The 14,679-nt window shown below is 50.9% G+C and overlaps 1 protein-coding gene across 3 annotated transcripts; it reads left to right on the top strand.

Moving 5' to 3' along the window:
• Window positions 1-45: 45 nt before the first annotated feature.
• KAT8 (lysine acetyltransferase 8) lies at window positions 46-6,960 on the top strand. Of its 3 annotated transcripts, none has more exons than XM_072122879.1 (11): window positions 46-256; window positions 3,027-3,266; window positions 3,542-3,616; window positions 3,705-3,880; window positions 3,960-4,013; window positions 4,100-4,264; window positions 4,351-4,581; window positions 4,664-4,757; window positions 5,921-6,071; window positions 6,171-6,325; window positions 6,403-6,960. In XM_072122879.1, the coding sequence occupies exons 2-11, from the start codon at window positions 3,035-3,037 to the stop codon at window positions 6,465-6,467; spliced, it is 1,398 nt and encodes a 465-aa protein (XP_071978980.1). In that variant the 5' UTR covers window positions 46-256; window positions 3,027-3,034; the 3' UTR covers window positions 6,468-6,960. The 3 variants fall into 3 exon arrangements, with proteins under 3 accessions (XP_071978980.1, XP_071978979.1, XP_071978978.1); XM_072122878.1 differs by lacking the exon at window positions 46-256 and adding an exon at window positions 269-316; XM_072122877.1 differs by lacking the exon at window positions 46-256 and adding an exon at window positions 2,192-2,213.
• The last annotated feature ends 7,719 nt before the right edge of the window (window positions 6,961-14,679 follow it).

Below are 14,679 nucleotides of genomic sequence, written 5' to 3'. Positions count from 1 at the left end.
GCCGCCCCCTTTGGGTGAATGTGACCGCCTCTTCCTCACAATAGACACGCGCTAGAAACTCTGCCCGCGTCCAAGATGGCCGCCCCCTTCGTCACGTGACCAGTATTTTGGTAGTTACGCACTTCCGGTGGTTGTTCGCGGCCTGGCTGTGTGTGAGAACGGCGGCTCCCGCCCGCTGAGGGCTTATCCGGGCCGCGGTGTGTGACGCCATCAGTAGCGGAGTGACGTGATATCTGCTGGTCATGTGATTTATCAGGTAACGAGCGATGGCGACTCATGCCTCAGGAGAGCGGGAAACATTACCTCAGGAGCTGTGGTGACTGCATGTCCCATGATGCCTTGCACCGACATCATATAGAAGTCATGCCTGTGCTGCACCCCTTATGTCAGGAGCCTTGGGGGGGATCCCCTCTCGGGAGGCGGGCCGTGTCTTGGGGGGGATCCCCTCTCGGGAGGCGGGCCGTGTCTTGGCGGGGATCCCCTCTCGGGAGGCGGGCCGTGTCTTGGCGGGGATCCCCTCTCGGGAGGCGGGCCGTGTCTTGGGGGGGATCCCCTCTCGGGAGGCGGGCCGTGTCTTGGCGGGGATCCCCTCTCGGGAGGCGGGCCGTGTCTTGGGGGGGATCCCCTCTCTGGAGGCGGGCCGTGTCTTGGGGGGGATCCCCTCTCTGGAGGCGGGCCGTGTCTTGGGGGGGATCCCCTCTCGGGAGGCGGGCCGTGTCTTGGGGGGGATCCCCTCTCGGGAGGCGGGCCGTGTCATGGCGGGGATCCCCTCTCGGGAGGCGGGCCGTGTCTTGGCGGGGATCCCCTCTCGGGAGGCGGGCCGTGTCTTGGGGGGGATCCCCTCTCGAGAAGGCGGGCCGTGTCTTGAGGGGGATCCCCTCTCGGGAGGCGGGCCGTGTCTTGGGGGGGATCCCCTCTCGAGAAGACGGGCCGTGTCTTGGGGGGGATCCCCTCTCGGGAGGCGGGCCGTGTCTTGGGGGGGATCCCCTCTCGGGGGTCGTGTCTCGTCTTGAGGGGGATCCCCTCTCGAGAAGGCGGGCCGTGTCTTGGGGGGGATCCCCTCTCGAGAAGGCGGGCCGTGTCTTGGGGGGATCCCCTCTCGGGAGGCGGTCCGTGTCTTGGGGGGGATCCCCTCTCGGGGGTCGTGTCTCGTCTTGAGGGGGATCCCCTTACTGGGGTCGTGTCTCGGGAGGCGGTCGTGTCTTGGGGGGGATCCCCTCTCGGGAGGCGGTCGTGTCTTGGGGGGGATCCCCTCTCGGGAGGCGGGCCGTGTCTTGGGGGGGATCCCCTCTCGGGAGGCGGGCCGTGTCTTGGGGGGGATCCCCTCTCGGGAGGCGGGTCGTGTCTTGGGGGGGATCCCCTCTCGGGAGGCGGGTCGTGTCTTGGGGGGGATCCCCTCTCGGGAGGCGGGTCGTGTCTTGGGGGGGATCCCCTCTCGGGAGGCGGGCCGTGTCTTGGGGGGGATCCCCTCTCGGGAGGCGGGCCGTGTCTTGGGGGGGATCCCCTCTCGGGGGTCGTGTCTTGTCTTGAGGGGGATCCCCTCTCGAGAAGGCGGGCCGTGTCTTGGGGGGGATCCCCTCTCGAGAAGGCGGGCCGTGTCTTGGGGGGATCCCCTCTCGAGAAGGCGGGCCGTGTCTTGAGGGGGATCCCCTCTCGGGAGGCGGTCCGTGTCTTGGGGGGGATCCCCTCTCGGGGGTCGTGTCTCGTCTTGAGGGGGATCCCCTCTCTGGGGTCGTGTCTCGGGAGGCGGGCCGTGTCTTGGGGGGGATCCCCTCTCTGGAGGCGGGCCGTGTCTTGGGGGGGATCCCCTCTCGGGAGGCGGGCCGTGTCTTGGGGGGGATCCCCTCTCGGGAGGCGGGCCGTGTCTTGGGGGGGATCCCCTCTCGGGAGGCGGGCCGTGTCTTGGGGGGGATCCCCTCTCGGGAGGCGGGCCGTGTCTTGGGGGGGATCCCCTCTCTGGGGTCGTGTCTCGGGAGGTGGGTCGTGCCTTGTCTTGAGGGAGTCCCCCTGGGGTCTTGTCTTGTCTTGTCTTGGGCGGTGTACATTCTAATACAGTACAATAAACTAAACAACAATCTGTGATTAGTAATAACACTAATTTTGAAGATCTCTTCTTGCTTGATAATGGATGACGTCACCTCTTCCTGCCAGCTCCAGCACAGAACGTGTAATGCCTGTGTCTGCCTGTAGGCGGCGATGCTGGAACATGCAATGTATGTGCTGCCCCTTGTACATCGGGGAGGATGGGGCGTCCGTCACATTAGTGAGCCCAAGTTTAAATGATAAATAAAAATATTCTGGAACATCCCTTTAGGGGTGGGTCATGTGATTAGTCCCTGAGTTGTGTTGGTTTAGCTTCTGCCCATACACTGTGTACTCAGGGTGTGTGCGCACACCGGACATGACTGATCTCTGTTTTCTCTTCCTTTGTTCCTTCTGTGTTCTCTGCTGATTATTTACACACACGTCCATTATCGCTGTTCTAATCTGTAGCAGGGAGATGTGTAATCAGACCTTTGTGTCCTCACACTGCTGTGCTCTGTGCAGTCAGTGTTATGTATGTCTCTGGAGAGCTGTGTAATCAGACCTTTGTGTCCTCACACTGCTGTGCTCTGTGCAGTCAGTGTTATGTATGTCTCTGGAGAGCTGTGTAATCAGACCTTTGTGTCCTCACACTGCTGTGCTCTGTGCAGTCAGTGTTATGTATGTCTCTGGAGAGCTGTGTAATCAGACCTTTGTGTCCTCACACTGCTGTGCTCTGTGCAGTCAGTGTTATGTACTGTCCCTGGAGAGATGTTTAATCAGACCTTCATGTATGTTGTTTGTAGCAGCAGGACTGTGATCTATGAATTTATATACCAGGATTATAGCGTCTCCAAGTGCGGTAGTGATGTGTCCTCACACTGCTGTGCTCTGTGCTTTTTAGACTATACAATCTGAGTCTGCCTCCTGCTGGTCTGTGCTGTATATAGATGCAGAAGTGACATGGTCTGTGCTACCCTCACCTGCTTGTCATGTCTATCCAGTGGTGGCCATGGACGATTCCCTTCCTGAGGAGCACAAATCTGTGCTGATCGGAGCTGGCGAGAACCAGCACAATCCTCTCCCACCCCAGGAAGACAGCCTGGAGCAAGGGAGCGTGAAAGAGGAGGAGGATGACGAGGTCGTGTCAGGAGGAGAAACTGTGGGGGCTGGCGGCAGAGACCCAGAGGTGACCGTGGAGATCGGGGAGACCTACCTGTGCCGCAGAGCAGACAACACCTGGCGTAAGTCACCCTGGTATCACAATGTGGATTTTATGGGGGAGACAAGTCCAGAGATGGGACAGAGCAGACGGCTCTGTGTCTCATGTACTGGCGGCGCTGTAGGCCCAGTTCTCAGGGGGGGATACACCAGGGATGGAGGTGTCTGCAGTTATGTGATTCTTATCCTGAGGAAGTACAGGACCTTCTGTCCTCTCATGATTTTTGGCTTTCATAACTGGATAAAACAAATCTCCACGTGTGACGCACTTGTATGATGAAGCTCTTCTGGTTTGTAGACTCCGCTGAAGTGATCCAGTCACGTCTGAACGAGCAGGAAGGTAGAGAGGAGTTCTACGTGCACTACGTGGGCTGTGAGTACCATGTTTCCTACTCGCTGACACGTCCCGGGCTGACAGGACCCGCGTGATATTTCTTACGTATCTTGTGTTTCTTCTCTAGTTAACCGTCGTCTGGATGAATGGGTGGATAAAAATCGCCTGGCACTGACCAAGACGGCAAAGGACGCAGTTCAGAAGAACACGGATCAGTACCTGAACGAACTGTCCGAGCAGCCCGAGCGGAAGATCACCCGAAACCAGAAGAGGAAACACGATGAGATCAACCACGTGCAGAAGGTGAGATTCCATAAAGGAGCTGCGCGGGAGTCCGGACAGATGTGTATCAGGGGCCTAATCCTCTCCATCCTCTTCTCAGACTTATGCAGAGATGGATCCTACCACGGCCGCGCTGGAGAAGGAGCACGAGGCGGTGAGTGTCTGCGAGCACTTACCTCACTATAAACGCCTCTGACTGCTGATATTTACCTCCTAACAATCCGGCATCTTATTCTTTAGATCACAAAAGTCAAATACGTAGACAAGATCCACATAGGCAACTACGAGATTGACGCCTGGTACTTTTCACCATTCCCAGAGGATTACGGAAAGCAGCCGAAGCTGTGGGTGTGCGAGTATTGTCTGAAGTACATGAAGTTTGAGAAGAGTTACCGCTATCATCTGGTAAGAAACGATTGGGTCGGGTCATGGGCTGTAAATCCTGTAGACACGTGTACAGCATGACTGCAGCTCTCGTGGTCACCCTCCAGGGCCTGTGCCAGTGGCGGCAGCCTCCAGGGAAGGAAATCTACAGAAAGAACAACATCTCTGTCTACGAAGTCGATGGGAAAGACCACAAGATCTACTGCCAGAACCTCTGCCTCCTGGCTAAGCTCTTCCTGGACCACAAGACGCTGTATTTTGACGTGGAGCCATTCGTCTTCTACATCCTGACTGAAGTGGACCGGCAAGGAGCGCACATCGTGGGATATTTCTCTAAGGTAAATCCAGGTACAAAGAATTGCATTGCTCTGACCCATCACAGGATCTGGAAGTAGCTGATCTGATACCGTGTTGTTTCAGGAAAAAGAGTCCCCCGATGGGAACAACGTGGCTTGTATCCTGACCCTTCCCCCGTACCAGCGCCGCGGCTACGGGAAGTTCCTCATCGCCTTCAGTAAGTCTTCATTATCCCTAAAGGTGTCTGAAGTGTGTAATGGGCAGTTCCAGATGCTTTCATGATCTCCAGCGATTTCGACTCTGGTACCACGTGATACCAGAGATCAACGTCACTGATTACTGCAATGGTTAGAGGGGTATTCCGGGAATATGAAGGTCTCATCCAAAAACCGAAAGTGCTATAAATAAATGAATGTAATAAAACTCAATGTCATTAGTCACAAAAAGGAGCTTAGATATTACACATTTTATGATTCCCAAAATGTTATGGACTTTCTAAAGTAGGTAGAGTTATCACAAAGATGGCTGCTACTGGAAACTACGAGTCCCATGATCCTTTAGTTTTCCGTGACTCCTCCTCCCTCTGCTGCCAGTGATAATGTAACAGACTGTCCTGCTCTGTTACCATAGTAATGACGTGTAACTGCCATCACCACACAGCGGCCGTGCTGGATGCACTGCAACCTACCGACTACAGCCAAACATAGTGGTGATCACATGACCTGCCCAGGCAGCTGCCGGACATGTGATGTGGACATGTGACCAGCAGCATCTTCTGTCCCGTGTCTGCTCCGCATGGAGAAAATCAACCGAATGATTAAAGGGCCGGTGGCATTTTTATTCTTCATTACACCGTATGTCAGCAGCATTTTAAATAAAAACGAATAACATTTTGGCTTATATTTTAAGGACCCATTTGTATATGAATTATGCAGATTCCTGGAACACCCCTTTAATCTTCAGTAAATACAGAGTGTCTGAATAACACCAAAGCATAAGGGTCACACCATCCAAAATTGGATGGAGAGTTTCCAACACCCGTCACATTCCGGAAAATGAAAATAGAAATTCGATGGAAATCTGTTACAGAGGAGGACAAATGGTCAAAGAGTGACGCCACGTATCGACCCGTAGTGTAACCATCTACACCCAGGAGGGGCGCAGGGGGTGTTGTCTTCCCCAGACAGAGGCAGTAATGTGGTGCGTGTTTAGGACTCGCATTGATCACTTACTCCTCAAGTGGCTGTAGCGAGGCCCCACTCCTAGCCCTCTGTAGAGTTATCCCAGGATCGGGATATGGTCATCCACTACTCCTGGTAGAGTCACATCCCCCTTGTTATAATATCATGGTCCTTGTGCTGATCGTCTGCTGTAACTCAGGTTATGAACTCTCAAAACTGGAGAACACGGTGGGCTCGCCCGAAAAGCCTCTGTCAGACCTGGGCAAGCTGAGCTACCGCAGCTACTGGTCCTGGGTGCTCCTAGAGATCCTGCGAGACTTCCGGGGGACGCTCTCCATCAAGGACCTGAGGTGAGTCTGGCTTGCCCCTATTGTGTCTTGTGACCCCCTCACACTCGTGCCCCCCCATTGTGTCTGGTGACCCCTCACATTTGTCCTCTTTCCCCGCAGTCGGATGACGAGTATTACACAGAACGACATCATCGGGACGCTGCAGTCTCTGAACATGGTGAAATACTGGAAGGGGCAGCACGTCATCTGTGTCACCCCCAAACTGGTAGAGGAGCACCTCAAGAGCGCCCAGTATAAGAAGCCCCCCATTACAGGTAGGACCTCTCAGTGTTGTCACCGCGGCCCCTGCAGCTCTACACTCGTGCGTTATATCACTTCTTTCTTTTGGCAGTGGATTCACTAAACCTAAAGTGGGCCCCCCCGAAACACAAGTTAATGAAGGCGCCTAAGAAGTGATGGGACCGGAGGGTGAGCACGGTCTAGGGATGACCATTTTCACGTGACACCATCGGTGTTCAAGGACAGTAGTCACTGGCGCTGGTCAGATGCGGTACCGGAGATGGGGGATAGCGCCCCCTGTAGTGGATCCGGAAGTTCATTTCTGTTCAGTCAAAGGTTTTATACAATAAATTCTTATTTTGGCTTATAAGTTTGAAAGAAGAATTTATGGAGTATCAGAGATGTGTACCCCACCCCCACCCCAGCGGGGGAGGCGAGGACTGAGTCATTATCTCTAGATACAAGACAATGTCCTCCACCATGTGCACAGGAGGAGGAGCTGGAATACATGACAATGTCCTCCACGAGGTGCACAGGAGGAGGAGCTGGAATACAAGACAATGTCCTCCACGAGGTGCACAGGAGGAGGAGCTGGAATACAAGACAATGTCCTCCACGAGGTGCACAGGAGGAGGAGCTGGAATAAAGTGTAATGTTCTGTGGACACTGAGCTCTAGTCCTCACTGCTCTTATTTCTCCATCCTCATATGCTGGTCCTACAGTAAATAATTGTCAGAGGAGGAGCAGCCTACAGCAGAAATGTTGAGGTTTGCTGCTATTGTCCCTGGAGACATGTGTAATCAGACCTTTGTGTATGTTATTCGTATCGGCAGGACTGGGGGATATATGTTCCGGGATTGTACAGAGGACATGTCCTTATACGATCAGCATGATAAAAGGACTGATAAAACATCTCTCCAGGTACAATATTTCACACTGTAATGTGAGGACACAGTCATTCAGGCACAATACCTAAGCCTGGCTGAAGAGAGTGCAGAGCACAGCAGTGTGAGGACCTAATACTGACTATAGGGTTTTACCTAATGACAAATTCCTTATCAAAGACTGGCCTGGATAAGACTATATAATATTTTCCTGGAAAAGATAATGGGCCAGTTTTACTAAGGCCCTTAAGCCAGTTTTCTTTTGAGCTTTGCACGTTCTTTCTAGTGTAAACTGCTTGCACAGGTATTTAAAAAGTGTCCAAGACCCAAATTTCTGCACTGTAGGGGGCGTCCGGTGCTCAGTTGGACCGTGCGCCAGATGTATCATGCAAAGTCCCACAGAATTGTGTCGCGTTTGCAGAGGGCGCCAGATTCATGAACAATGCACAGGACACTGCACATAGTACACACCCTGCACTGTTCTTAGTAAATGTGCCCTGATGTTTATGAATGTACACATGTGGACACAATTGTCACCCCCCCCCCCCCCCTCATTTAATGAAAGCAAAACAGCTCTTCACTGTGCTCTTTGCTTGTGAGGACCACAATCAACATGGACCTGAGGAGGCAAAGAGTAATCGCAGGAGCTTAGAAAACATGTTATAGGTAAAGATTATAAGACCATCTCCAAGAAGCTTGATTTTTTTTTTATGTGACTGTAATCACACGTTATTCAGAAATGTAAGATCTAAGGGACTGGGTCCGACCTCTGAACGTGGCCGTCAAAGAGATGAATAATGCGACTCGTAACAAAAGCGCCCAGAAAAGCTTCTACGGAGATTAAAGTTGAACTTTAGGCTCAAGGAACATCGGTGTCAGATTGCACCATCCGTCGTTGTTTGAGCCAAAGTGGACTTAATGGAGGACAGGTTGCTGAAAACAAATCATAAGAAAGACTAGAATTTGCAAAACTACTAAGCTTTTGGGAGATTGTTATGGGTGCTCCTGTGATCCCCTGTCCTGAGTGGCAGACTCTCTCATCTGCTGTCAAGAAACCCATGCAAGTGAATACAGCTTGGCTGACCCCCCAAGAGCGATCCAGGCGATGACAGGAGAACCTCTGCCTCTATTGGACCAGCTCGGAACACTTCCTTCAGATTTGTCCAGTCCGTCCTCAGAGTCCAGGAAACGCATGCACCTAGGGTTCCTGGGAGACGGGCCCCTCCATGCCTGAATGTCCCAGTTCTTCTCAGCTTTGGAACAAATGGCCAAGCTTCAGCCTTCCTAGATTCTGCCTCTACAGGGGACTTCACGGATGCTGCCCTGGTCTCCTAGTATCATTTTCCTGTGGTTCGTCTAGAGACGCTGTTGGTCATTTCTTCAGTCAGTCGGAAGATCCTCTGCGACTTGGTCCAGTATCGCAACAAGCCCCTATGCATGCAAGTTAGGGCCTTGCATAAAGAGAGACTGTCGTCCAGTGTTCTACCCCGATCCACGTCTTCTGTTCTACTGTGTCTCCCGTGGTTGCAACAACATGCCTCTTTTGGGTCTCCCCGCTTCATACAAGGACTTTGCAGATGTCTTTTTGGATAAACAAGCGGAGGCTCTGCCACCACACCGGCCCTATGACTGCCCAATAGACTTGATGCCGGGCACGTCTCCACCACGGGGTTGAGTGTATCCTCTATCTACCTGAAACCATGGGCATGTCAGCCTATGTGAAGCAGAACCTGCAGATGGGCTTTATACACAAAACTTCTGCTGGTGCAGGATTCTTTTTCACGGCCAGGAAGGATGGTTCCTGCATCCATGCATCGATTACCGCGGTCTCAATAAAGTTACAATGAAAACCCGCTACCCACTACCTCTGATCACAGAATTTTTTGATCGTCGATGTGGTGCCAAGGTTTTCACCAAGCTGGATTTGAAGGGGGTCATAAAACCTCATCCCCATCCATGAAGGCGATGAATGGAAGACGGCCTTCAATATTGGAGAGTATTTTGTTATTCACTTTGGAATCTGTAACGCGCCAGCAGTGTTCCAGGAGTTTGTCAATGACATTTTCAGAGACTTAGTGTTGATATCCTGGTGCTCTCCACGGACCTTGAGACGGCAAGTCCTTAGGTGCCTAAGGGCCAGTTGCCTATATGCTAAGCTCAAGAAGTGCCAGTTTCATCAGAACAGTCTTCTGTCCCCAGGACAAATTATCTCTGACAAGGGACTACAGATGGATCCTGCCAAGTTGTCTACAGTACTTCAGTGGCCTCGCAAAGTAAGACATTGTGCTATTCAGAGGTTCCTGGGCTTCGCTAATTACTATCGGCAGCTTCCTCCTGGCGAGACTTATGTCCGACCTGCTCTTCGGAAGAGGGTAGTAGCCTGGGGACATCGCTCTCATGTGGCTGGGCACCCTGGGGTGCAACACTCTGTTGCTCTCATTACTCGTTTTTACTGGTGGCCAGGCCTGGTCAAGCATGTGAGCTCCTGCACTTACTGTGCCAGAAACAAATCATCACGTCTCAAGCCTGTTGGTCTAGTCATGCCATTGCCGATACCCAGCTACCCGTGGTCTCACGTGGCCATGGACTTTATTATGGATCTTCCACTTTCTTCCGGTAGACCAGTTTTCCAAGATGTCACACTTTGTTCCTCTGCCAGGTCTGCCGTCAGCTCCACGCCCTGCCAACCTAATCCACAATCTAATGGACAAGTGGAGAGAGTCAACCAGACTCTGGGCTGCTATCTACGACATTTTGTTTCCGCTCGTCAGGACGATTGGTCCACCCTGTTACCCTGGGCAGAATTATCCTACAATTCTCTGGACTCTGGGTCTGCTGGTGCCACTCCTTTCTTTGTTGTTTATAGACAACATCCACACCCACCTCTTACTTTCTACATGTCTACTGACGTTTCTGCCGTGGAAGAGTTGGCATAAACCCTGTAGCGTATAAGCTCCTCCTTCCTCTCACTATGCGCATCTCGAACTACTTCCATGTCTCTTTTCTGAAGCTAGTCATCTTGAACCGCTTCTCCTGGCAAGTGCCTCCTCCCCTGGCTGACCACCTATCTCCGAGGTTAAGGAGGTCCTGGATACGAAAATGGTTAGAAGGAAGCGGTTCTTCCTGAGGAGTGATCACAGGAGCCTTAGCATAACATCCTAGACCGTACTCTTCTGCAAAGGTTCCTTTAGACCAAGAAAATGGGGACGCTGAAGGGAGGGGGATGCTATGGTCACAGGTGCACCTGTGACCCCCATACCGGGTCGCAGGCGCACTTGTGTACCCCTCTGTGCGGCAGGCTTACTTACCTGTCTGCACTCCAGTGCTGTCTCCCATGACCTGGGGTGCGTGCGCGTGCCGGTGTCTCGCGATTTAAAGGGCCAGGGCGCTGCTGGTCTTGGCCATTCCAGCTTTTTGTAAATAGCAAGCCTCACCGGATATTGGTACCTCGTGCCGTAGAGAAAGCTTGATTCCATATGCCCTGTACCACGCCTTGGCCACCACTTCGCACAAGGTTGAGCTTGTGGAGCGACCTGGTGGTACGCCGCAAGTCCAACACTCTTTGCGGCAGGCCCTGGTGAAAATTGGGTGCCACTTAGACTCCGTTGCCAGGTATCGGCTTGCGTCATCGTTTGCGGTGGTTCAGAGGGTCCACTACCCCTGAACCCTGACAGTCCTATGGACAGATAAGACTTTTTGGTAAGGCACATCAGCTCTATGTTCACAGACAGAAAAATAAAGCTTTCTGAAAAGACACTGCCCCTGATGTGACACATGGAGGAGGCCGTTATGTTCTGGGCCTTTGTTGCATCTGGCACAGGGGTCTTGTATCTGTGCAGGGGACAATGAAATCTCAAAGACTATCAGGAGATCCTAGAGAGAAATGTGCTGCCAGTGTCAGGAAGCTTGGGCTCAGCCACAGGCCATGGGTCATGCAACAGGATAATGACCCAAAACACCCAAGAATAGCTGAGAGGAAAACATTCGACCATTCTGAAGTGGCTTCTATGACGCCGGACCTAATTCCTATTGAATATCTTTAGAAGGGGGCAAAATCCTTCACACCCCAAACAATTGGAGCACCTCATGAGGAGCGGCTGAGAGGAGCAAAAATTGTGTGATCCCAGCGATTGCCTCCAAGGGTTTTGCAACAAAATATTAAGTAACGGTCTCATGTGTTTTATTCTAAATTCGGTTGAAGCTGGAGGGAAAGTACCGATTAACACCTGCGGTTGGAGTGGGCTCCGATCGCTGGTGTTTGACCTGTTAAATGTCATGGTCAGCTCAACCATGGCATTTAACTTGCCTGCCAGGGGTCTCTGCCACACGATCGTTCCTATGGCAGCCCTAGGGTCCGATTAGGACCTTAGGTCTGTCTGCAGGCAGTGCCAGTAAGAAGGCGTCTATGACGTCATCTTGAAGGCACAGCTAATACCCTGCAATACATCAGATGATTGCTTGTTCATGTCCCATGGTGGAACTATTTAAAATGTAATTAACATGTTATTAAATAAAAAAATTAAAAAAGCCCCAAAACATGTAAAGAGACAGGATTTAGATTTTTAGTGCATTATATAACACAAGATCACTCCGTCCATAACAACCCGTAGAATAAAAGTAAATAATTATTGAACCCGCCAATGAACGCCATTAAAAAAAACTGTTAAAAACCTTTAAAAAATTATGATTTTTACTTATTTAACAAAAAATGCAATAAAAAGGTATAAAAAAAAATATATGTACTCCAGAATGATACTGTTAGAAGTACAACAAATGTTCTGCCATACAGAAGACGGCAATGCAAAAATGATTTTTCCCCCCCCATCATTAGGATTTTATTTGGCAAATTAAGTAAATCTTAAGAAAAAATATTCAATCGACCCATAGAATAAAGATAACAGGATTATTAGTCTACACGGTGATCACCAAAAAAAAAAAAAAAGTTAAAAATCCAGTACAGAATTGATGCTTTTCTACTCCTGCCCTCAAAAGAAAGTCCATAAATTTTCAGCAAAAGGTGACACCAACCCCAAAATGGTAACACCGGAAAAAGCTTCTTGTCCCGCAAAAAAATGCTGTCACGTGACCCCAATAACGAACAAGGCAAAGTTTTATATCCTACAAAAGGGGCCAATGAGGAAACTAAAATCCTGGCAGCTGCAGGGTGCTCCTTTCCTTCTGCGCCTCGCTGTGCCCCCATAAAACAGGTAACGGCCACATGTGGGGGGTCTCTGTACTCGGGAGAAGTAACGGCCACATGTGGGGGGTCTCTGTACTCGGGAGAAGTAACGGCCACATGTGGGGGTTCTCTGTACCCGGGAGAAGTAACGGCCACATGTGGGGTGTCTCTGTACTCGGGAGAAGTAACGGCCACATGTGGGGAGTCTCTGTACTCGGGAGAAGTAACGGCCACATGTGGGGGATCTCTGTACTCGGGAGAAGTAACGGCCACATGTGGGGGGTCTCTGCACTCGGGAGAAGTAACGGCCACATGTGGGGGGTCTCTGCACTCGGGAGAAGTAACGGCCACATGTGGGGGGTCTCTGTACTCGGGAGAAGTAACGGACACATGTGGGGGGTCGCTGCACTCGAAAGAAGTAACGGACACATGTGGGGGGTCTCTGCACTCGGGAGAAGTAACGGCCACATGTGGGGTGTCTCTGTACTCGGGAGAAGTAACGGCCACATGTGGGGAGTCTCTGTACTCGGGAGAAGTAACGGCCACATGTGGGGGATCTCTGTACTCGGGAGAAGTAACGGCCACATGTGGGGGGTCTCTGTACTCGGGAGAAGTAACGGCCACATGTGGGGGGTCTCTGCACTCGGGAGAAGTAACGGCCACATGTGGGGGGTCTCTGTACTCGGGAGAAGTAACGGCCACATGTGGGGGGTCTCTGTACTCGGGAGAAGTAACGGACACATGTGGGGGGTCGCTGCACTCGAAAGAAGTAACGGACACATGTGGGGGGTCTCTGCACTCGGGAGAAGTAAAGGACACATGTGGGGGGTCTCTGTACTCGGGAGAAGTAACGGATACATGCGGGGGGGTCTCTGTACTTGGGAGAAGTAACGGACACATGCGGGGGGGTCTCTGCACTCGGGAGACGTAACGGCCACATGTGGGGGGTCTCTGCACTCGGGAGACGTAACGGCCACATGTGGGGAGTCTCTGCCCTCGGGAGAAGTAACGGCCACATGTGGGGGGTCTCTGCACTCGGGAGAAGTAACGGCCACATGTGGGGGGGTCTCTGCACTCGGGAGACGTAACGGCCACATGTGGGGAGTCTCTGCACTCGGGAGAAGTAACGGCCACATGTGGGGGGTCTCTGTACTCAGGAGAAATTGTAGAACAAATTGTATGGTGGGTTTTCTCTTTATCTTTTGGAAATGTGTATATTTTAGGGCTAAATGAACATATAACCGGCACAATTTGACCAATCTAAATTTCACCTCCATTTTGATGTAATTACTATGAAGATCTCAAGGGGTTAACAATCTTCCTAAAAGCTGATTCTGATAGCTTGAGGGGGCAGATTTGAAAATTGGTTTATTATATAGGGAGGGTTATTAAATGGTAAATATTTAAAATTTCATTAAAAAAACTGTAATTATCCCCAAAATAGTCAATTCTGAAAATACGGAAAATCGATATTCGATTTGTAAGCCGCGTGACCTCAAAATGAATTATCCAGACATTTCAAAAATTATGAAAATGTAAAGTAGACACATGGGAAATGTTATTCAGCAATTTATTTAGGTGGTAAATCCATCTGCCTGAAAACGCAATGATTTTGAATTTCGAACGTGGCAAATTTTTCAAAAAATTCATAATTTTTTCTTTTTGTAAATAAATGCAGCACTTACCAGCCAAAATTTACCACTAAAATGAAGTACAACATGTGAGGAAAAAACAAATCTCAGTAACAGAGTTCAAAAGGGTATAACCATGTAAAGCGACGCAAGTCAGAATCCAAAAAATGGGGCGGAGTCGTTAGCTATAAACTGGCTGCGTTCTTAAGGGGTTAAATGAGGGGGAATACTAATTTGGCCCGGTCTTACAAAATGGGGGGGATATATATATATGAGACTTGTTTTTCCTGCTTACTCCAGAGCAGCAGGTGCTTCTGTCACCAGTAGGGGGCGGCAGGGACTTGGAGTCACCTGTATTGAGCTTTCATGACTAGTTTTGTGAAGTGTCACCGCCCCGTTGCCACATCCCCTTCTCACCAAGTGGTGAAAGCACTGGAAAGTTTATAAAACTTTTTGGGGCCTATGTTATCTTTTTTGTGGCTTTCTTTTAATTTGCTCTATTTCCGACTTTTTTATGTCTTCTCAGAAGCTCCGACACAGGATTTCCCTGCTTTGTGCCTTCATCTTGGAACGGCTCCTGCTGGTGGATGTCGGCACATGGTGTATCATTGATTTTCTCCATAGAAATGTGCTCCGTCCCCCCAGGCAGAAGCAATAGTTTGGTGTAGGTTTTTGAAAGAGCAGAATTACTCAAA

Source organism: Engystomops pustulosus, chromosome 8, assembly GCF_040894005.1.
Source record: "Engystomops pustulosus chromosome 8, aEngPut4.maternal, whole genome shotgun sequence".
In the NCBI taxonomy this organism is placed as follows: domain Eukaryota; kingdom Metazoa; phylum Chordata; class Amphibia; order Anura; family Leptodactylidae; genus Engystomops; species Engystomops pustulosus.
Note: the sequence above shows the minus strand (reverse complement) of the source record. Positions and strands in the feature narration are given on the sequence as shown.